The sequence below is a fragment of the Bos taurus genome, chromosome 10, assembly GCF_002263795.3.
Source record: "Bos taurus isolate L1 Dominette 01449 registration number 42190680 breed Hereford chromosome 10, ARS-UCD2.0, whole genome shotgun sequence".
Classification (NCBI taxonomy): Eukaryota; Metazoa; Chordata; class Mammalia; order Artiodactyla; family Bovidae; genus Bos; species Bos taurus.
Genome location: NC_037337.1, coordinates 30,280,774 through 30,304,422, shown reverse-complemented (window position 1 = coordinate 30,304,422; position 23,649 = coordinate 30,280,774). Strand labels below are relative to the sequence as shown.

The window sequence follows — 23,649 nt, the reverse complement described above, 5'->3', positions numbered from 1 at the left end:
GCCACATATCAGTCTCAGAGTGGTGACATTATGAAACGTTATCTAGCCCTTCTACTCCCATAAATATCTGAGGAAATAAAGAACATTAGTTCATTCTTAGCCACTGCCCAACACCAACCTTTTAAAAAATTTATTTTTTTAATTGAAGTATAGTCGATTTACAATATTGTGTTAGTTTTAGATGTACAGCAAAAAGATATAGTTGTACACATATTCATCTTCAGATTCTTTTCTAAGTTATTACAAAATATTGAATACAGTTTCCTGTGCTATAATACAGTAGGTCCTTGTTTTTCTATTTCACATATAGTAGTGTGTATATGTTAATCCCAAATGCCTAATTTGTCCCTCCCTGTCACCCTTTCCCCTTTGGTAACCATACATTTGTTTTCCATGTTTGTGAGTCTATTTCCGTTTTGTGTATAACACCAACTTTTTAAACATTCTGTCTGTGTGATTGTGGTTAAAGCAGATGCTTTGGGAAGGTGTGCTTGGTCTCGCTACAGCAATCTTTTTACTAAATAGAGGAAACAGGAGCAAAAAGATTTTTACTCAGAGTCTCTCAGATTCACACAAATATGTTCCAGGTGAGCAAGTAGGCAAGCTTAACATTTAAGCTTTCATATTCAGTCAGAATAAAGGTTAGTTTCCAGGCAGATCAAAGAAAACTCTTGAGTACACGAACATATAAACTATGAAACAATATTTTAGGATCTTTTCTTTAGGCCTGAGGGGCTTCCCTGGTGGCTCAGTGGTAAAGAAGGTAAAGAACCTGCCTGTCAGTGCAGGAGACCTGGGTTCAATCCCGACCCCCTGGAGAAAGAAATGGCAATCTATTCCAGTATACTTGCCTGGAGAAGCCCATGGACAGAGGGCCTGGTGGGCTATAGTCCATGGGATTGCAAAGAGTTGGTCACCACTTAGTGACTAAAGAACAACAACAACTTCAGATCTGAAGTGTGGGTACTTCTAGAACATTGGAGCAGTTCTAATAAACGTTTTGTGCCTCTTAGGATCACTTTTGCCGTTTCCATTACCATTCTGGGGTGCACATCCCTGAGCAGGACAAGATGAGCACAGTTTACCTAAAATTTTCCACTGCCCAGTGTGAAAGCAAAGCATCAGAGTATATCCAATGTTTCCCATTTATCATTTTTCATTTCCTATTCAGACAGAAACTAATGGGGAGGGTGGAGGGGGCATAGGTCTGTACCCCCACCATCTCCCCACTTGTTTCCCTCTTTCTCTACCACCACCTTTGGCAATACTTGAGTGAACACAGAAGGAACTGGTTGTGCCTGTCTAAGGGATCCCTTTCTGCACCCTCAGGAGTAGGGCTCTGAGCAGAGGATACAGAAAGAAGATAGCTGTACCCACGATGGAGAGGGGAGCCCAGCATAAATCTACAGATGTTGAGCTACAAAGTTATATAGCAACTGTGAACTCCCTGGAAAACAGCATATTTAAATAGAGTTTACAAAAGGGTTAACTGAACAGAGGGCACCCTTCCTGTTCATCCATAAAGAATATTCTCACTTGAGGGCTGTCTAGTCCTTGCAAGTGTTTCTTGGGTGATGTGATACTTTACGTGGTTACACCCTGTGGGTCATGCTCAAGATTGTTCTGATCACTTTTCAAAGTCACATCAGGGCTCAATGGTGGATTCTTTTCTCAGCTCTCAAAGACTGGCTCATCTCTCTGAAATGCCATATACGTGGAGACCTGGTTACATGTGTAAGTGCCAGCATCTTCACTCAAGTAACAACTCAAGAAGACTTTTCAATTGTTTTTTTAATTGAGTTGGCCAAAAAGTTCATGCATTTAGTGAATACATTGTTCAATAAAGTTCTTGGCAAAAATAAAGAGTATGTCTCTTATTTGTACTTAAAACTGAACAAACTTTTTGGTCAATCCAATATTTTGGAGGAACAACCTCAGTTTCCTATCTCTGGTGAACACAGGCTTCAGGCAAAGCCTTTATTTTTATTACTTTTTAATTTATGAAATTAAGTTAGAGGCTATAAAGGAAAGAGGAGTTAGTTATTTGTAGTCCTAAGAAGAGTTTGGAAATATTGATCATAAAGTATCTATAAATATGTTCCCTAAAAACAACTGTTTTCAGACTCTTCACAAAAGGACAAAGCCTTCAGCAATATAGTTGCACCATTTAATTTTATGTTCATGATAGATTCCTCCTTTTAGACTAATTTTGAAACAGTTCAACAGCTGGGTTGGCAATGAAAACCCACCCTCGAAAATATAAAAGTGAAATGTAGATTCTGTAATCCTAAGGGCAGAGCCTGTTCCCGGTTTGGCATTCTTTGGTTCCAGCTGTTGACTAGAGATAATTTAGATTAATATAGTAAAACCAAAAAAATGCTTTTAATGCAAATTCCTTGCATTGCTTGTCTCTCTTTAAAGAGCAAGTGGACATTCTTGCAAACGACCAGAATAGGAGGAATAGATATGGAAACCAAGGCCTCATGAATTTTATGTCACATTTAATTTCATTTTAGGGAAGTTAAAATGGAAGGCTTTAAAAACTCAACCAGACATGTCATTTTCTTTGTCCTTCTCTGTTTAGTGTTTCCTAGTTTACCACAATAAGCACTTATTATTTTTATAGTGAGGGAAAGGTTATTTTAAATTGCCAAGTAGATTTACCATGATGTTAAGAGGAAAATAAAAAAGATACAATCCCTCACAGGCAAAGGGTGTTTTCATGAAGCATATATGCTTGCATTTGGAAGGAAGAAACCAGCAGACATATGCAAGATATCTTGGATTCTTGGTTACTTGATCACCCCAATTTCAATTTCAAATATTCTCTCCATGGTCCCATGAGTTCATTTTTATCTATTTATCCATTCATCCTTTGTTATCTCTCATAAAAGATGCATGGCAGCTTCGCTTATAAAGATAGATGGACATAGAAAATTTTAAGGTGGAAGAAAAAAGAAAGTGAAAAATAGAAGTGGATGTGCAAGACAGATCATAATGAACAACTGGGCTACAAGTATAGTTTTCTGAGGTTTTTCTTGTGCTGTGCTTAGTTGCTCTGTCATGTCCAACTCTGGGTGACCCCATGGACAGAGCCCATTCTTCAGGCAAGAATACTGGAGTGGGTTGCCATGCCCTCCTCCATGGGATCTTCCCAACCCAGAGATCAACCCAGGTCTCCCATACTGCAGGTGGATTCTTTACCATCTGAGCCACTGGGCAAGCCCAAGAATGCTGGGGTGGGTAGCCTATCCCTTCTCCAGTGGATCTTCCTGACTCAGGAATCAAAGTGGATCTCCTGCATTGCAGATGGATTCTTTACCAGTTGAGCTTCCAGGGAAGCCCTGAGGGTTTTCTTGGCCACTGCCAAAAGAAAAATCTGATCAGTCACTAGATTCAGGATCTACAGGATCAAAACAAACCAGTTACTTGGTAGAACTCCTTTGTTCTTGGTACAAGAACCAGACAGGAAATTCTTCTAAGAGGCTCATAAAGACCATACTCTATGTATTATTGCTGATTTGCATTGTTTATGGCAGAAAACAACACAACATGGTAAGCAATTTTCCTCCAATTAAAAAATAAATAAAAAAGACCATATCCTATGAAGAATACCCATGGCAACATCCTTGCAATGGTGTGACTTGTTTGCTACACAGCCTCTTCATATAGGCTACTAACATCATATTAAAGAGTAGGTCTGTAAAAATGGAATAGCGGTCAGTCCAGCTTCATCTAGAAGCTTACTATGTTGATCATGTACACATATGAAGTCTCAGTATAGTGCATGGACCCAGTATATACTTTAAAAATGTTAGCAGTCTTACCGCTACTTCTGTTGCATGTCAGATGTGTGCCTACTTTTTTAAAAAAAATTTTATTTGCAGTATAGGTGATTTACAATGTTGTGTTAGTTTCAGGTGTACAGTAAAGTGAATCTGTTATGCTGCTGCTGCTGCTGCTGCTAAGTCGCTTCAGTCGTGTCCGACTCTGTGTGACCCCATAGACGGCAGCCCACCAGGCTCCACCGTCCCTGGGATTCTCCAGGCAAGAACACTGGAGTGGGTTGCCATTTCCTTCTCCAATGCATGAAGTGAAAAGTGAAAAGGAAGTCACTCAGTCATGTCCGACTTTTAGCGACCCCATGGACTGCAGCCTACCAGGCTCCTCCGTCCGTGGGATTTTCCAGACAAGAGTACTACACATATGTATTACAGAGCATTGAGTAGAGCTCTTTGTGCTATAAAGTTCTTATTAGTTATCTATTTTATATATAGTTGAGTCTGACTCTTTGCAACCCCATGGACTGTAGCCTACCATGCTTCTCCGTCCATGAGATTTTCCAGGCAAGACTACTGGAATGGGTTGCCATTTCCTTCTCCAGGGGATCTTCCCAACACCCAGGGATTGAACCTGGGTTTCCTGCATTGCAGGCAGACGCTTTACCGTCTGATCCACCAGGCAAAATCCCCTGGAGAAGGAAATGGCAATCCACTCCAACACTCTTGCCTGGAAAATCCCATAGACGGAGGAGCCTGATAGGCTACAGTCCATGGAGTCGCAAAGAGTCGGACACGACTGAGTGACTTCACTTTATATGTAGTAGTGTGTTTATGTCAATTCCAGTCTCCCAATTTATTCCTCCCCTACTTATCCCCTGATAACCAAAAGTCTGTTTTCCATATCTATGACTCTATTCCGGTTTTGTAGATAAGTTCATTCATACCCTATTTTTAAGATTCCACATATAAGCAATATCATATGATATTTGTCTGTGTCTGACTTATTTCACTCAATATGACAATCTCTAGATCATCCATGTTGCTGCAAATGGCACTATTTCATTTCTTTCGATGGCTGAGTAATATTCCATTGTATATATGTACCACATCTTCTTGAGGGATGTGAGTGTTGGACCATAAATAAAGCTGAGCACCAAAGAATTGATGCTTTTGAATTGTAGTGTTGGAGAAGACGCTTGAGAGTCCCTTGGACAGCAAGGAGATCAAACCAGTCAATTCTAAAGGAAATCAGCCCTGAATAATCATTGGAAGGACTGATGCTGAAGCTGACACTCTAATACTTTGGCCACCTGATGCAAAGCACTGACACATTGGAAAAGACCCTGATGCTGGGAAAGACTGAAGACAGGAGGAGAAGGGGATGACAGAGGATGAGATGGTTGGATGGCATTACCAACTCCATAGACACAAGCAAGCTTCAAGAGTTGGTAATGGACAGAGAAGACTGGTGTGCTGCAGTCCATGGGGTTGCAAAAAGCTGGACACGACTGAGCAACTAAACTTGACTGACCACATCTTCTTTCTGCATTCCTGTATTGATGGACATTTAGGTTGCTGCCATGTTCTGGCTATTGTAAATAGTGCTGCAATGATTACTGAGGTGCATGTATGTTTTTGAATTGCAGTTTATTTACTCTGAATGTATGCCCAGGAGTGGGATTTCTGGGTCATATGGTGGTTCTGTTTTTATTTTTTAAGGAACCTTCATACTGTTCTCCATAGTAACTATACCAGTTTACAATCCTACCCAGTTGTGCCTACTTTTGACAAGGCAGAGATGGACTCCACACACACAGCTGAGGGAATGTGGCTGGCAGGAGGATTGCTGAGATCACAGCTCTCACCTCCCACACAGACCCCCTAGCTCTTGTGTGATCTCAAAACTTAGGCTTGGGTTTGGGTGATGCCACATTTGGGCTCTCTGGGGAAGACAGGATTGCTCCAGGTAACACTTGAAAAGTCGAAACTCCATAAATAGTTACTGCCAGTGTGGGGAGCAAGCCAAATCTGAGCTAAGAGGAATACCTTCCAAGCAGAAACCTGCGAGCTTCAGCACTTCATTCTAGAAGGATTCAAACTCCTTTTAAGGAATTCAGATTAGAAATCCTTTGTGATTTCCCAGGATAGAAGAGAGTAAAGATTTGGCTTTTCAAGCATTAGTCCCAGGTGACTCAGACTCAGAAGGACGCCCTTCTACATGATGTTCCCCTTCCCTCATCGTCTTTTCTCTAAATCTCATTAAATGGTTCATCACAGTTGCTCCTATCATGTCAGAAGGCAGTGACTGCCAGAATCTGCCTAGAACAGAATCCATTTGGAGTTGAAATACCCTCCCCCTGGGTTAATCTTCTCGGCGGTTGCATGTAAAACATGGGGCAGCATGTGGCGGAGATTAGGCATGCCCCGGTATTGAATTCTGAGCGCCAGGATGTGTGGGGGCCTGCATCCCTCACAACCCCGTCACTTTCCTCTTTTAATGAAAACTGAAGCCCAGCTCCTGCCAGAGGGCAGGGGGAGTGGACAAATGTGTAGGAAAAGAAAATAGAAATGGTTAGGAAGGGTGGCTCCCTGACCCCTGGTCTGGGCTAGAAAAAGCACCTCCCCACACTGCCTCCTAGCACGTGGAATGCAGGAGGGGCTACAGAAGGAGCTAGGGGGCTCCTGGGGAGGAATTAAGTGTGGCTCAGTCTGTTTCTGGCTTCTCTGTAAATACTGTGACACCTCCGAATGGAGGAACAGCTGAGATAAGTGACTGTTAATCCCCCAGTGCCGGGAGGAGGCCGGCCGCTCCCTTGCAGATCCCAGCAGATGGTGGATGAAACAGGCTTCCCTCGAGGCAAGGGCAGCAGGAACGGTCCCACCTTCTGTTCCTTCAGCCAGCCCTGCACGTCTCCCTCATGGCCTGTCCCTGCCCAGAAGGGCCTTGCTGGCCCTCGAGAGCCTGGGGACATGCCCGAGTTTGGCTTTTGCCATCCCGCTGGGATGTTCAAGGTCAGCCAAGCTGGATTCAGGCCGGTGCTGGCAGCTTGGGCAGCCTTCAGCACAGCTCCTCGGGCCTGGGGAAGAAGAGCCAGGCAGTGCCTACAAGTTTGTCTGTGAAGTACCTGGGGAAGAGGGGTGGTGACTTATTTAAAATGCAGATTCACTGTTCCAGGGTGAAACCTGGGAATCTGCATTGCTATTAGGCAGTCCGGGTAATTTGGCTACAAGTGGTTGCAGCATTCCACTTGGAGAAACAGCAGTCTGAGTGGACTACATGGCATTTGAGGTGGTGGTTAGGATTATGGAGTGGTCTGGTGCCTGGATTTGAAGCCTCACTCTTCCATTTGCTCACCCATGTGACCTTGGGCAAAGCAGGCACAATGGTTCTCTACCATGTAAAAGACAGTCTTTCTCAAACTGCAGGGCACAGTCATTCCTGGATTTTTGAAGTCAATTTATTCACAAGTTGCATCAAAAACTGGGAGTTTGTCTGGCTGCACAGTAATGTGAATGTACTTAACACTCCTGAACTGTGCAATTTTAGAGGATTAAAGTGGTACATTTTGTGGTATGTATATTTTACCAAAATTTTTTTAAACGTCCAGAATGCACCACAAAAGGTAAGTCACTTTTCTGTACTTAAGTAGACACTATCAACTTTCAAATTCAATGGATCCATGAAAAATGGTGTCAAAGGAAAATCAATCTTGAAATCTTATATTCCCATTGACTTAAATTTTAAAATATATAAAAACAGGGTTTAGAGTTTTCAAATGTGGAAATTGAATAGTATTACAATGAACAAAGATCGAACCATCATGTCTTGAATGGGAAAAAGTGTTCTTACCATAAGTATAATGCATAAGAAAATATGTTTTGTTCTAAATGGGAAAACATGAAATTATTTTTTAAACATTTTAAGGATGATGATTATGAAACTGGTTTCAGTACTCCACCGACCTACTCCCAGGGCAGACTGATCCCTAGGTGGGTGGGCTGGAATTGGTGTCCTGAGCCCTGGAAGTATTTACAAAGGGTTCAGAAATAACCATGGTGTTTGGTGATCTGCTAAACTTTCCAGGAGTTCCCTTTACACAAATGGCAGTGAATGTGGGAATGTGCCATCAGCCACTCCCAAGGAGAAACTGTTTCTTTCACACAAAAAGTCCTACTCTACTTTAAAAGTAATGAAATATTTCCTCAGGAAGCCTTTCTCTGAACTCTTTTTTTGGTGGGGGAGCGTACCACGAGGCATGCAGAACTTTCCCTGTCCAGGGATCGAACTCATCCTCTGAAGTGGAAGCTTGGAGTCTTAACCACTGGACTACCAGGGAAGTCCTGAACCTTCTTTTGAATCCCCATTTTTGTGACGATCCCAGTGATTCTTTGTCCTTCCCAGCACATACCATAAATAACTGTCTCTGACTCCTTTGCAGTTGCTCTGCAGTATGAGTCCTGCTCTGTTTTATTGCTCACTATTTCCCAGTGACAAGCACAGTTCTTGTCCCAAAAATATTTGCTGAATCAATAAGTGAATGAAATTGACCCAAAATTTCAAGAGTGAGAACTACAGCTGCCTGTGTTATTATTACTGAATTGTAATAGTTACTATTTGCTTTCTATCTTCTGTGTGGCTTATATCACTTGTCTCTAGTTATTACTATAACTAGTAACCCCTGCCGAAAAGAATTGTATCCGTTTTCAGAGGGTAAAATTGGGGCTTAAGACAGTGAAGCGATTTGCCCAAGAGCAAAACAGGTAATAAGTGATAGAGGCGAGGGTCAAACCCAGGGATATTGGCCTGTATCACCAGTCACATTTCTGCTTTTTCTTGGTTCTTCTGCATCTGCCTGAGCCCAAGCAGCTCTGCTCTTTGCCTCCTGTCTATGGACATTTTCACTGAAAAAGGCTTACCGCATTGGCAGAACAAGCCCAGCTGGCATGACCCTCACCTGGCTCCATCACCCAGCCGCCCTCAGGCTTTCTTCTCCAGACCAACCCAAACATGGTTGGGGAGCTCAGAGGGGAGGACCCAGCATTCCCCAGTCTGGACAAGTATCTAATCAGCAGGCCTCCTTAGCATATCAATCCAAGACCACTCCAGAGATGGATGCCTGTGCCCAGTTTTCTATTTTTAACTGGTGTGAACGGGAGGAAAAACACAAGCATTAAAAATCAAAGTGCCGGTCAAGAACTGAGAATACAGGGCACCCCAGGGCAAACCAGGGATCTGTGTCCTTCTATCTCTCTGTTCCTTTCTCGCCTCCTTCATTCATGTCATCCCTTTCTCCAAAATCCCCAGATCCTCCACAAAGGAGCTGATATCGTTTATACCTGGGCTTTTTACACATCGACATACATATGAATCAACCAAGCATCTTGCTAGAAAGCAGCTTCTGCTTCAGTAGTTCTGGGGTGGGGCCTGAGACTCTGCTTTTCTAATTCATGCCTGGTTATGATGATATTTCTTTGGTATGTTCATAGGTTGAAGTTGCTGCTATCTTCTTGACAAGAATAGTTCTCTTTCAGTCTTATCTTCACCTGGAATAAAGGCCTTGGCCCTCAGTTTATGGATGTTCCCCTGTGTGCGTGTGTTAGTCACTTAGTGGTGTTCGACTCTTTGTGACCCCATGGACTGTAGCCCGCTAGGCTCCTCTGTCCATGGAATTCTCCCAGCAAGAATACTGGAGTGGGTTGCCATTCCCTTCTCCAGGGCATCTTCCCAACCCAGGGATTGAACCCAGGTCTCCTGTATTGCAGGCCAACTCTTTACCATCTGAGCCACCAGGGAAACCTTCATCCACCAGCTAATGGACAAGTCACCTTTGGCATTTGTTCCTTCATTTACTTTGACAGCAAGGAGTCCTTTTCTGGCCTAAAGACTGGAGTCTGAGTTTGAGCAAAACCCTGGAGACATGGAGGAAAGCCACCTGATGTCTGGGCCGGGGTACACCTGCTCTGTCCCCCAGCAAGACTAAGCAAGCTCTCAGAGCAGCTCTGTCTGGCCTCTTCCCTAACCAGCCCCTGGAACCAAGCATAAATCGGGGACCAAGGTGGCCTTGGTTAATCTCGGCTTTCTGCCACAAAAGAGTACAGATCTCTGAGCTGTCATGCAGGTTGGTGGGGACCAGCCCAGGAGGGTGTCCTGTGCCATGCGCCCCTTTTCTGGCCCCCAGTTGTGCTGCTGGGGTGCCGTTAGGGCCCATGAGGATTCCCAGGGCTCTGCTCCTCCAGCTCCCAGAGCAGGAGGATGACAAGCTGCCGTCACTCCCCGGCTGCCTTGGCCCAGCTGTCAGGACCCCTCAGCAGAGGGCAGGGCGCCAAGCCTTCCCACTTGTATGTGGCTTATTGTCTCTTAGGCTGGCGGGGCTGCGGAGGAACCAGTCCGACGCACACCCAGGGAGCACCCCCACCCAGGAAGGGGGTGGGGGTGGGTTGGCGTCACTCAGTCTTCCCCTGCCCCCTACCCTTCACGGTCTGCCCCTCCCTAGCTCCCTATTTGGCCATCCCCCTGGTTGCCCCCTCCCCTTCCTTACATGGTCTGGGGGCCCCCTGGCTGATACTCTCCCCTGCCCTTGGCTCCATGAATGGCCTCGGCGCTCCTCAGTGGTGCGAAGGCGACCAAATAAGGCAAGGTGGCCGACCGGGCCCCCCACCCCTGCCCCCGATCTCTCCAACTGACCCCGTCCATCAGCGCGCTATAAAGCCGCGCGCCGCGCGCGGGGCACCAGCGCCTGCAGCCGTCTGAGCCACCGAGCAGATCCCGCCCCGCGGACCGTGAGTCAGCGCCGCCCGCTTCCGCGCCTCCCTCCGCCCCGCGCCCTGAGCCAGTGCCCCGCGCTCCCGCCGCTCCATCACTTTTCTTCTTTTAAGACCAAACTTTCCATTTGGTTCTAACTTCTTTTGTCCTGGGTCTCGATCTTCACAGGAGAGGGGCTCCCAGGAGAGGGGCTCGCAGAGGGGGAGCCTTGCGCCCCACTGGGGGTCCCTGTTGTCTTGTGCTTTTCTCTCCCCCTGGGGCTGGAGCATGGATGGGAGTGTGGATGGAGCCGTAGTGGGTTCCCAGTTTGTGAAAAGGCGAAAGTGTGAAGGGCTGGGGAGGACCTTCTAAGGGATGGCTGTCCCTCTTGCCCTGGGGCAGAGGGTGAGCCTGCTGGCCGGGGAGCCTGTCCGGGTCCTCATCCCCTGCTCCGCAGCTTCTTCTCACTCTTTTTCTGCCCCAGGGGAAGGGAGACCGCAGGCGTCCCCCGCCCCCGACTCCCGCCCGCGGAACCCCCTCTGCTCTGTCCCCTCCTCCGGGGGAGAGGACCAGGCCAGCTCCGCAGGCACTGAACTTGGGCCGCCTTGCTCTGCTCCACCTGCAGACCCCGCTGAAGCTGTGCCAAGATGTGCGACGATGAGGAGACCACCGCCCTGGTGTGCGACAACGGTTCCGGGCTGGTGAAGGCCGGCTTCGCGGGCGACGACGCGCCCCGCGCCGTCTTCCCTTCCATCGTGGGCCGCCCGCGCCACCAGGTAAACCTCACCCCGCTTCATAGTCCCCAGCCCCATTGCACACCCCTCTCCTGCCACCTCTTCAGCCCAGCAACCGAGGAAATGACTCACTTGACCCTCCTGTTTCATGAACTTTTTAGGTCAGATAGAAAAAGATGAATTAGCTTCAAATCCGAGCTGACAAGTAACAACTTACAGCCGCCAACAGACCAGGAAATGTGCATTCCACACCCCACCCCAGTCCACTTCAGGGACACAGCTCGCCAAGGGTCCAACTCCCTGGTGTGAAAAGGCAGCAGCTTCTCTCAGTCCTCTCTTCCTCTTATACATTTCACCTTACTCCTTGGCCTTTTTTTTTCAGTCCTGTTCAAAACTCATAATAATACAACTTCTCCCAGCCAACCAGGGGCCAAGCCACATTGCTCCCTCTTGTTCACAGCCAGTTTTTAGGGCTCCCAAAAGATGCAATCTATCTGCTTCCTGGCCATTGCATTTTTAGAAGCCAGGCGTGACAGAGGCAGTAAGTGCGTAGTGATAGTGACATACCACCTTGTTTATTAAAAGAGACACGATGCTCTCTGGCTGTGCCATAATGCCTGGCCAGACAGACTGCCAGGGAGGAGAGGGTATTCCTCAGTGTGGGTGACCATGGGTACTCCAGGACACTCTGGATTTCACTCAGGCTGGATTTCACAGACACAACGATAATGGCATATCTGTCCTTCTTTTTAGGTTCACTTGATGAATGTCAAAATCTTTTCTGAGGAGACACACAATGTGTCATTAATACAGTCATTCCACAATGTAGTCATTTATATTCCAGTTGACATAGGTGATAAGCTTAATAATTTAATGAAGACATTATGGCAATTTAAAAATGAGATGAAGCTCAGCTTCTTCAGTGAAATAGCTTCATTCCTCCTCACCCCCAGTTATATTCTAAACAATAGAATTATGCCTCCTGAGGGTGGGGTGGAGAAAGGTGCAGAACTGATTTTAAATGATATTTCTGAATTGGGGTAAACTATTGTTTATTATTTCTGGTATTCATAAGATGCCCCTTGATTTGGGCAGTTAGACAAATTAATTAGGCATTGAATACATTCCTGACATGGAGGAAGCTTGATTTTCTAATCTCTTTCTTCTTGTAGGGAGTCATGGTGGGTATGGGTCAGAAGGATTCCTATGTAGGTGATGAAGCCCAGAGCAAGCGAGGTATCCTGACTCTCAAGTACCCCATTGAACATGGCATCATCACCAACTGGGATGACATGGAGAAGATCTGGCACCATACCTTCTACAATGAGCTCCGTGTAGCCCCAGAGGAGCACCCCACTCTGCTCACCGAGGCTCCACTGAACCCCAAGGCCAACCGTGAGAAGATGACTCAGATCATGTTTGAGACCTTCAATGTCCCCGCCATGTATGTGGCCATCCAGGCAGTGCTGTCCCTGTATGCTTCTGGTCGTACCACAGGTGTGTTTGGATTGTAAGGTGTGCAATCATGAGATAGTCTGTCTTAATTATACTCCCAGGTCACTGACCTTGCTGTGAATCAGTTTCCCCAATGAAAAAAGAATGATCTCTTTCCTCACACTCTCTGGGAAGGTGTCTGTGCCAAGAGAGAGAGGTAGCAATAGTACCCTGAGCACGCTTATTTCTAAGAGCGGAAAGAATATGGAGTTAGAGCCTTGCCTTGCCTAAAATATGTGATGTCAGATATTGAGGCTCTGCACAAACTAGTAGCCTGGAATGTAGCAATTGGTGTGTGTTCACATTATCGCAGCCCCTGGGCAAACATCTCCAGTAGAGACGAACCCAGAGAGAACCTACATTCCCTACAAGGTCTGAGTCAAAAAAGAGAAATGTGTAAATTAGATGTGAGGAAAAACAAAAAAACACACCTGGAGGCTTGCATAATATGCTAATGACTGGTAAGAGGGATGGTCATTTGAAAGTCTCCTGGGGAAATTCTTCTACCACAATATTTAAAAGGATGAGCTGTCGCTGGCTTTAGGCTTAGCATTCATTATGCTCATTTTTATTCTTCACGTCTAAGGGATCTAATTTTATCTGGATCTTTGCCCAGTGCTAGTATCTCTTAGCCAAGAGTGAAAGTAGGCTTTGACATGGCGAAAGCAGTGGTGTCCTCAGAGATTTACCTTGTTTTTGCCTACTTCCTCTGACAGGCATTGTTCTGGACTCTGGGGATGGTGTGACCCACAACGTCCCCATTTATGAGGGCTATGCCTTGCCCCACGCCATCATGCGTCTGGATCTAGCTGGTCGGGATCTCACAGATTACCTCATGAAGATCCTCACTGAGCGTGGCTACTCCTTTGTCACCACCGGTGAGTCTGTGTGTGTTTCATCTGCCACAGTAAGTGTCTGGTTTTCTCCTCCACCAGTGACCCCACCTACCTCTCCAAAGCTGATGTCATTCTTCAGAGCTTACCTGTGACCCCCTTTATTTCTGCAGCTGAACGTGAGATTGTTCGTGACATTAAAGAGAAGCTGTGCTATGTTGCTCTGGATTTTGAGAATGAAATGGCTACGGCTGCTTCTTCCTCCTCCCTGGAGAAGAGCTATGAACTGCCTGATGGCCAAGTCATCACTATTGGCAATGAGCGCTTCCGCTGCCCTGAGACGCTCTTCCAGCCCTCCTTCATTGGTGAGTTGGATGGTCTGGTGCAGAAACGCAGCTTGGGGCTTCCAGAGAAAAATCTATTATAATCAACAATGATTAAGGGGCCCTTGTGTTGAAAGTAGTCATAGCTTGGAGACCCACACAGTTCAGCCTCAGGTCCTGATGGCTTTTGCAGGGATGGCCATTCCTCCTCTGCAGCAATGATATGATAAAGGATGACACACCGGCTTCATCTTGAAACAAGGAATGAGATAGAGTAGTAACGGAATAATCCATATCTGCAAGGAAGAGATGATGACTCAAGAGTGCTGACTTATTCTGGTAGATTCCATCACCAAGTAGTTAGACCTTACTTCTGAGTCACTCATTATTAAGTGTGATAACAATCCTACTTATAGTAATAACTGGACACTCACGTGTCACTGAACATCTTTCCTAAGCAGGGATTTCCAAGAGGAAGCTTGCCAGTATCTTATTTTAGTCCATAAATAAGAATGGCATTCATTTCACATGAATGTGTGTCTCATGCTTTTCTATTACATCTCCATAGGTCTGATGGTTACAGTGCGTGTTCCCTCCAAACAGGTGCTAAAAGCAGTTGTTTGTGTCTTGGCAGTCTGTTGTAGATTACTCTCAGCACTTTTAAGACATCTGTTCCACAAAACTCTGCAGTGTATCTTATAGAGGAACATATGTTTCAGAGACAAATGGTGACAGTTTACCAACACAGAGAAGTCTTGTTCTTTTCCCTCCACCCTGGCCCCATGGCCTGAATGCACTGTGACTTTTTTAAACTTGCTCATAGGTATGGAATCTGCCGGCATCCATGAAACGACTTACAACAGCATCATGAAATGTGACATTGATATTCGCAAGGACCTGTATGCCAACAATGTCTTATCCGGAGGTACCACCATGTACCCTGGTATTGCTGATCGCATGCAAAAGGAAATCACTGCCCTGGCTCCCAGCACCATGAAAATTAAGGTAAAGAACTTCTGTGGTGGGGTAGGGGGAACCAAGGCAGGTCTCCATATACCAAGCAGAATTCCTAACTCCTTTCCCCTCACACAAATAGCTTCCTGTTCTCACAGAAACCTTTTGCTTTTATAGCACCTTTTCTGACTTTGCTGGCACTTTTCCCCAGATAGGAGATTTTAAAACACTTTGAAGCAGTGGATAAAAATAAATCTTTGAGGAAAAAAAAATCTAAATCTTTGAACACATTTTAAAAGACCCCAACTTTCAAACTAGGCTTCACCATGCCTATAGCTTATTGCCACATATTCTCTGGTTCAGAGAAGTGGGGAACTTCTATTTTACAGAGTCTTTGATCATGGAATTGATGAAATAGAGAAAAATGCATTCATCGTGAGTCAACCATATTCATTTGTAGGATTACTGAGCTTATTCATTTGTATCACATTACAGCAACTTGATCACCAGTGTATTTTCCGTGAATCTCCCCACCATGTTGCTTTCTCTGTTGCTTGGAACCTCAGAGTTCACTGGCAGTTTTCGATTTCCTTCTGCAGATTATTGCTCCCCCTGAGCGTAAGTACTCTGTCTGGATTGGGGGCTCCATCCTGGCCTCCCTGTCCACCTTCCAGCAGATGTGGATCAGCAAGCAAGAGTATGATGAGGCAGGCCCCTCCATCGTCCACCGCAAGTGCTTCTAAGGTGCCTTCTCTCTTAGTCTACATTACATTCAGGATGATGGTATGATGCTTTTTGGAGTCTTCTGAACCACCCTCCCTCATCTCTCATCAATCATTGTACAGTTTGTTTACACACGTGCAATTTATTTGTGCTTCTAATATTTATTGCTTTATAAATAAACCAGATCAGGACTTGCAACCTACAAAAGCAAGCATTTCTTATTTCTGTTTGGGGTTTGGGGAAGGGGTGGGATGGGGCCAATGTTTGCTTGCTCAGTCTGTGAGCTCGTATACTGATGGCCTTGATACCATGAGCTTTGTAATATCACAGCACCACATAAGTTCATCAGTGTGACTTTTAGCTGGGAGCTACAATATTAAATTTTGATTTTACCCTTTGGGAAATGAGAAAGTCAAAGGTTATTTTAAATAGATTAGTATAAATTCACAGTCTTTTCCATTGTCTTCCTGAGGGCCAGGCATGTTAACAGTGAAACACTGAGGCCAGCTGACAGAAAAGCCCAGCCATACCCCATTCCAAATACTCCCTAAGCAAATCAAGACCACTGTGAATGTTCAAAACAAACGTGAGGATGGGGAATTCTCTGGAGGTCCAGCTGTTAGGACTCCGAGCTTTTACTGCTGTGGGAGCAGATTCAGCCCCTGGAACTAAGATCACACAAGCCACATGGTGTGGCCAAAAACAAACACCGAAAGAAATGTGAGGAAACGGGCACCAGATACCTCCGCCTAGTCAGTGACCGACTTGTGGGACAGACATCTTCAGGCTCTTCAGTTCTCTGAAATCTTGGGATCTTGAGTTGAGTAGAGTGAAGGCTCTAAAGTCCTGAGGGGTTAAGGGGGCAGAAACGCACAATATTCCCTTCACTCTGTGCTGTACTCTTTGCAAAGGACGTTGGGGATAGCACCTCTATCATACTCTGTCTTTGAGGGGTTCACATACACACTACTCAGAAGCTCCCAGTGTATGTGGTTTGGGAGGTTTCAAGGAAATGGACATATGAGTATGGGTCTTGAAGGGTGGTTAAGAATTAAAGAGGTGGGAAAAGGAGGGAGAAAATCTCAGCAGGAGACAAGGCAGACACCATCACACAAAGTACAAGGCAGGCTGGTGGGAACTGATGAATTTTAGGCCATCAATTTGGAAAGGTAGATTTCAACCTGATTGCAGAGCTTTAAAAATTTTCACCTTCAATTTAATTGTTGATGAACTGTTAGACCATCTGTATGGGTATGTGTGTGTTTCCACTCAGTCGTGTCCGACTCTTTGCAACCCATGGACTGTAGCCCACCAGGCTCCTCTGTCCATGGAATTTTCCAGGCAAGAATACTGGATTGGGTTGCCATGCCCTTCTCCAAAGGATCTTCCCAACCCAGGAATTGAACCCAAGTCTTTTACATCTCCTGCATTGGCAGGCAGATTATTTACCACTAGTGCTACCTGGGAAGCCATGTAAGACCAATTGAATGAAGTTAATTAAACTTTTATCTATTGATGAGAGAATTAAAACACAGATTAAGCAATGGGTACAATGTTATATGGGCTTCCAGGTGGTGCTAGTGGTAAAGAACCACCTGCCCAGGCAATAAGAGACACAGGTTCGATCTCTGGGTCGGAAAGACCCCCTAGAGTGGGAGATGGCAGCTTACTTACTTACTTCTTGCCTGGAGAATCCCATGGACAGAGAAGCCTGGTGACTTATAGTCCATGGTTTGCAAAGAGTCGGACAAAACTGAGTGCACATGCCCACACAAACACACACACACACACACACACACACACACACACACACACGATGTTATATAGCTTCTTTGTGGAATACCCAAGTCAGGAACCCAGATTTTTTGGCATCTAATCTAATGATTCTTCTACAACAATCTTTTCTAACTTAGTCATAGTTTATCAAAAGTAACCACATTCTATCACACACCCTTTTGAGAGTCTGGGTTCAAAATTCAGAGTATTTATAGCTCATCAGACAATCTTAATAAGTTCCCAATGTCATTATCATTCAAGGTAGTAATTATGTCTTTATGTTCATTCACTTATGAAAACATCTCTTGATCCTTGATTCTGGGCCAGGCACAGAAGTAGGTGTGGGGGACACAAAGATGGAATAGAGCACATTGGCTGCGCTTAGAGCTCCATATTTAGCACAGCTAAATGGAAGTCTTTCTTTGCATTAAGGGTTAGAGAATAAATAATTAGTGACATTTACATACGATACAATAAACTTTACTGTAGATTTTCCTTTCTTCCCCCAACTATTTCTTGTAGCACAGATAGATTGATTTAAAAATTAAGTATTAGCCAGAGACAGATTTGGAGCATGTATGGGAAGATACTATTTAGCCAGTCTCTGTGTCTCTTTTTTCTCAAATTGAAAAGGTTGTAAATTATGAATTTTATTCTCTAAATACAGTATTAATACTTTAGGTTTAGGCAACTGGCTTCTGCATCACCTGTGGTTCTTTCTATGTGTGAATGTAAATGAAATGGGTATTGTTTCTGCTTAAAAGTGGAAGTTTTTGGAATCAGTTTCTGATATTTGTATCAAAAGTGGAAAGTACACAGGTTCTTATTGAATTTTGAGGTTTCCTCATCTCGGCTTGATAGGGTATAAGATATTAGAACAAGTGACTCTTCTAATAATCATACTTAAGAAAGGTATTAAGGCAATAAGATTTTTCTTAAGGCCACCCTCACATGTATAAATTGAAATGTCTACAGTAAATAGATCTTGGTTAAGATTCAATGTAAAACAACCCATATTGATCATGATATTTTTCTCAGTCTAAAATGAAAGAAGTAGTTGGATTTATTTCTAAGATTCTAAAACACTGTGTCTTTATTTTCCTTAACAATGGTCACTTCTTAGCAATGGTTATTATGTAGATGTGTTTAAATAATTAAAGTGTAGAGTTAGAAAAGGATAATAACTGAAGAAAATGGAATAGAGAGGTAGGATCAGTTTACTATACCCTGAGCTAGATACAATGTCAGCCTAAAACTGGGTCTCCACCTTCCTCTCCACTTCTTCTATGGAATCTATTATGGCCTGAATTATGTATGGCACTCCCAACCCATCTTGACCCCTGCCACAATTGCAATTCATATGTTGAAACCCTAACCTCCGCAACGTGACTGTATTTGGAGACAAGACCTTTAAGGAGTCATTAAGGTTAAATGAGATATAAAGGTGGGGCCCTAATCCAACAGGACTGATGTTCTTATAAGAAGGTGAGCTACCTGGAGTGCGCCCATACACAGGAAAGGGCAGGTAAGGGCACAGCAAGAAGGTGACTGTCTGCCAGCCACAGTGCAAAAAGAAAGAAGAACACAGGATCCCTACACCTTGTTCTTTATCTCCAACCCCTAACTGCAAGCTCCAACTTGATTCTCCTGGATTCCCTATGGAGGGGAAACACAGTTCTTGAGGCATGAGCCTACTATGTTCTCTCCTCTACTGGCTTGAGGATTAAAGCCATTTTTCTGCTTCCTCCAAACTGTCTCCGTATTTTCATACTTGGCTCCGGTGGGCAGAGAAAGCCAAGATTTTGGCGGCAACAATCTCTCCAGACTCCACTGTGGCCTGGGGATCCAGAAACCCAACAATCTCTGTAAGACTTGATTAGCCAGGTGTTGAAAAGGAAATAAAAAGTCAGACTCACTTTATGATTAAAATTACATAAATACCATAAATATTTCCTAGGAACTAATAGGTAGGGAAGAAATTTCAAGTCTTTTAGGCCTGAAATAGCAAAAGTTGTCTATATTCAACTTGAGCTCTTCCAGGCTCATTATAGAAGGAGTCTCTCCTTCAGGCAGAGCTTGGCCATTGCTATGGCAACCAAGCCGATATTAGGAAGAAGGGGAAAAATGCAAAAGTCTGCCTCTGGTCACTGGTGAACTCAATGCTAGACAGTAATTTCTGCAATTCACACAACGGCTCTGCATGCAACAGATGTAATCAAGCTTCCTTTGAGGCTCTGTGGTAAAGAATCCCCTGCCATTGCAGGAGACTAGGGTTCAATCCCTGGGTTGGGAAGATCCCCTGGAGAAGGAAATGGTAAACCTCTCCAGTATTCTTGCTGGGGAAATCCCGTGGACAGAGGAGCCTGAGGGGCTAGAGTCTACAGGGTTGCAAGAGTCGGACACGACTTAGCAACTAAACAGCAATAACAAAGATTGACTAGTAGGATAAAGAGCTTTAGTCAAGCATAGCTCTCTTGAGTCCTCTAGTCCTGGGCCATCTCTCCTGCCAGGGAAAGGGAGCTGAGTCATAAGAGATGTAAGCAGGGGTGGTCTGCAGTTCCTCCATGGCATTATTTGCTAATTGCTGTGCACTGTTTTACTGCAGCTTCCTTGGGAATCGGGGTTGGGGAAGAGAGGCAGAGGGAAGATTGCAGTAAAGCTGAACTAAAATGTGGCATCAATAGCAAATGAAAAGTGAACTCTGGAGTCAAGGGTAAGCAAGAGATTAAGTCAGTAGGTTTAGTGCTGAACACAGAAAGATGATTTGAGGAACTCTGGAAATACTACTGGATGGTGACATCATATTGGGTAGGATATGATAGAGCAGGCAACGTGTGGGAAATTTAAAAGCAAACCTGCCTAAGAAAAAATACTGAAATTTTCCCAAGGCATCTTTAACTCTAGGATCTACGCTTTGGACTTCTTTTCCAGTGCCTTCAACCAAGGCTGGCCACCCAGGAAATTCTTCCTACTACTCATATGGTGATGACACTTGCCTGACCTTTATAGGTATTCCTCAAAAGCAGGCTATGCTAATTAACATATTAGTTACCTAATTACCTAATCTGTTCCTGGGGAAAAGTTAGAACATATATTCCCACTAGAAAACACACTCATAATTTAACAATAATTTTTGGCGTTGCATGGGCTTTCAGTCAAAAAAGATTTGAGTGCAAATCCTAGTTCTGCTGTTGACTAGTTGCCAACTAGTGAAGTAAATTAATTACCTAAACTCTCTAAACTTTAGAACAGAAGGAGTAACTAAAACCATGGTCCAAGAGTTGTCATGGGAATGTAATGGTATCATGCATTTAAGACACTAAGCACAGTGCCCCTCAGGAGGGCATTTGGGCTCCAGATAAACAACAAAGTTTACTTCCCTCTCTCCCCTTTTTTTTGTTTCTAGCATAGATTTTGGGGGCTTGGGTTGGGTGGTAGACAGGGAGGTGAGCTGTAAATGTCTCTTTACACTGCAGTGGTTTCTCTATTCGTTGCTGTTTAGCCGCTCAGCCATGTCCAACTCTTTTGTGACCCCATGAACGGGGGCCCACCAGGTTCCTCTGCCCAGGGACTCTCCAGGCAAGAATACTGGAGTGGGTTACCATGCCTTCCTCCAAGGGATCTTCCTGACCCAGGGGTCAAACCCACGCCTCTTATGTCTCCTGCACTGGCAGGTGGTGCCAGGGGTCTTTACCACTAGTGCCATCTGGGAAGCCTGTATTTCCTGGTAAGATCTTTTAATTCTATTACTTAGAACTTTTCTTCATTCCTCTGCCCTCCAGACTAGCTCCTATATGTTTGAAACTCAGATCCAAACTTGCCCAGATGCTCATGTATCCATTTTGGGAAACATACCATCAGTCATAGAGAAAGCATGAGGGTCAGGGGGTGTCTCTTCAGTGCTTTCACAGTGCCTTGTTTCTGACTCTACAAAGCATTTACAGCACATGACAACAACAGTTGGTGCACTTGTGAATCTCCTTAGACTGAGCTCGGGGGAGAGATCTATGTTATTAGTGTGTGTGTGTGTGTTAGTTGTTCAGTTGTGTCTGACTCTGTGAACCATTGTCTGGAGGCAGCCAGGCTCCTCTGTCCATGGAATTCCCCAGGCAAGAATACTGGAGTGGATTGCCATTTGCTTCTCCAGAGGATCTTCCCAACCCAGGAATTGAACCTGGGTCTCCTGCATTGCAGGCAGATTCTTTACCATCTAAACCACCAGGGAAGTCCATGTTACTCACATGAGTATCCAATCCTATTACTCAAACAGGGATTGCTGATAATAAGACATTAAAGTTTTCTTCATTAAAGACATTGAAAGGTACTTTTATTTATACATTACTCTGGGCTGCTCATCCCAACTAACCAAAAAGTATGATGATATTTTCTTTTTTATAGTAAACTACGGATTTGGCTCTGTGCCCTCATCCTTGCTTTTGCATAAGGAAGAAATTATTCCATTCCCAGAGCTTATTAGGCGGCTGGCCAGACAGTTTTATCCCCTGAACAACTTCAAATAGAAAGCAAGAGGGGTCAGTCTCTGGCAGTGTGATGGTGGGTTGAAATGTCCTTTGACCCCAAACCTTTGGGGAAACATTTTCATCTCTAGCATCAGATACATGGTGCATAGTCTTCCTTTGTTCCTCCCTTCTGACTAGTTCCTACAAGCTATAAGAAGTCAGTGTTAGTTGCTAAGCCATGTCCAACTCTTTGCAACCCCATGAACTATAGCCCACCAGGCTCCTCTGTCCATGGGATTCTCCAGGCAAGAATACTAGAGTGGGGTGCCATTCCCTTCTCCAGGGGAATCTTCCTGACTCAGGGATGGAATCTGGGTCTCACACATTGCAGGCAGATTCTTTACCGTCTGAGCCACCAAGGGAGCCACTTAAGGTGGCTACAGTGGCTAAGTTCCCACAAGCTGTTAGAACAGCCAGAGTGGGTGAGAAAGCAGGCAGCTGCAGTGCGGTAGCAGCCTCCCACTGCTCTTCCCAACCCTCTTCCCGAACAATTGCTTATACACGCTCTTCTGCAGCCAGTGGGTGTCCTCAGCAAGGAAAGCAGATATACAGGATATACTTATGTTTTGCCGAACTAAGTTGGGTTAGAAACTTAGCTTACGTAGTGGGAATCCTTACTGCTCCCTGGAATGAAGTAGACATGGCTTCTTCTTTCGGGAGGCAGCTTTTTATCTTTGTGCTTCCCACATTGGCCACCTTTAGACCAGAGCAACTTGACCTCACTAAAAGGTTGGGTGCCTAAAATAATGATGAGGATACTAATGTTATTATTTAACAATGACTAGGCCCTTACCTATGTCCTCCACTGCACTTAAACCCTTCAAATCTATTATCTAATTTAACCAAACAATGAATTACTATCCCCCTCCCCACCCTTTTTGATGAAAACTGAGAGCTGAAGAGGCCGTTTGCCTTAGGTCAGCCTGCTAGTAAGTGGCAGAGCTGAGCATCAGCACTCTTGGGGTGTGGCTCCAAGTCCCCCGTCAGCAGTCCAGACGGTCTCAGCATCAGTGAGGACAGCTAGAAACCAGAGGACACCCTCTCTCAGCATGCAGCCAGATACTAGTCCAATAAGGAGTTTCTGAATTCTGGTCATATTCTCTGTGTTCAGAAAGGATATATATATTTTTTTCTTTTTTTAGAAAGGAGCTTTAAGGAGAAGGGGGAAAATGGTGGGATGAAGTGAGAGAGTAGCAGCGACATATATACACCACCACATGTAAAACAGAGAGCTAGTGGGAAGCAGCTGTGTAACACAAGGAGCTCAGCCCAGTGCTCTGTGATGACCTAGAGGGGTGGGGTGTGGGGTGTGGGAGGGAGGCTCAAGAGGGAGAAGATGTACGGATATACTTACAGCTGACTCACGTTGTTGTACAGAAAGAACTAATGCAACATTGTAAGGCAATTACCCTCCAATTAAAAAAACATAACCTGCCAAACAGTTTAAGTCTGGCTAGGGGAATTGACTGTTTGATTGACTAATTGATTAGACCAACGTTTACTCATTGAGATCTGTCTACTGGATGCTGGGGACAAAACAGACCTGGCCACTGTACTCACGTGGCTTACAGTAGAGTGGTCCAGGGAGCATGTGTGTGTGTTGTGGGGGGAGGGGAGACAAGCAATAGATAAATCTGCAAATACACAGCTACCCAGATAGAACATGATCTCAGCCCATGGAAGGAATAACAGAGTGCAGAGAAAGGAGATTCTAGTTGAGAGGAGGGTTTTACTTAGATAAGGCTGTCAGGAAAAGCCTCTTTGAAAA

At 44.8% G+C, this 23,649-nt stretch overlaps 1 protein-coding gene across 1 annotated transcript; it reads left to right on the top strand.

Annotated features, from left to right (window-relative positions):
• Window positions 1–10,514: 10,514 nt before the first annotated feature.
• On the top strand, window positions 10,515–15,792 carry ACTC1 (actin alpha cardiac muscle 1). The gene is made up of 7 exons (NM_001034585.2): window positions 10,515–10,562; window positions 11,150–11,300; window positions 12,431–12,755; window positions 13,469–13,630; window positions 13,759–13,950; window positions 14,732–14,913; window positions 15,462–15,792. The coding sequence occupies exons 2-7, from the start codon at window positions 11,172–11,174 to the stop codon at window positions 15,603–15,605; spliced, it is 1,134 nt and encodes a 377-aa protein (NP_001029757.1). The 5' UTR covers window positions 10,515–10,562; window positions 11,150–11,171; the 3' UTR covers window positions 15,606–15,792.
• The last annotated feature ends 7,857 nt before the right edge of the window (window positions 15,793–23,649 follow it).

Excerpts from the sequence above, each read along its gene's own strand:
- ACTC1 (NM_001034585.2), top strand. The coding sequence starts at position 11,172 with ATGTGCGACGATGAGGAGACCACCGCCCTGGTGTGCGACAACGGTTCC. Across the intron at positions 11,301-12,430 it reads TGGGCCGCCCGCGCCACCAG|GGAGTCATGGTGGGTATGGG; the intron begins GTAAACCTCACC and ends TTCTTCTTGTAG. Across the intron at positions 13,631-13,758 it reads CTACTCCTTTGTCACCACCG|CTGAACGTGAGATTGTTCGT; the intron begins GTGAGTCTGTGT and ends TTATTTCTGCAG.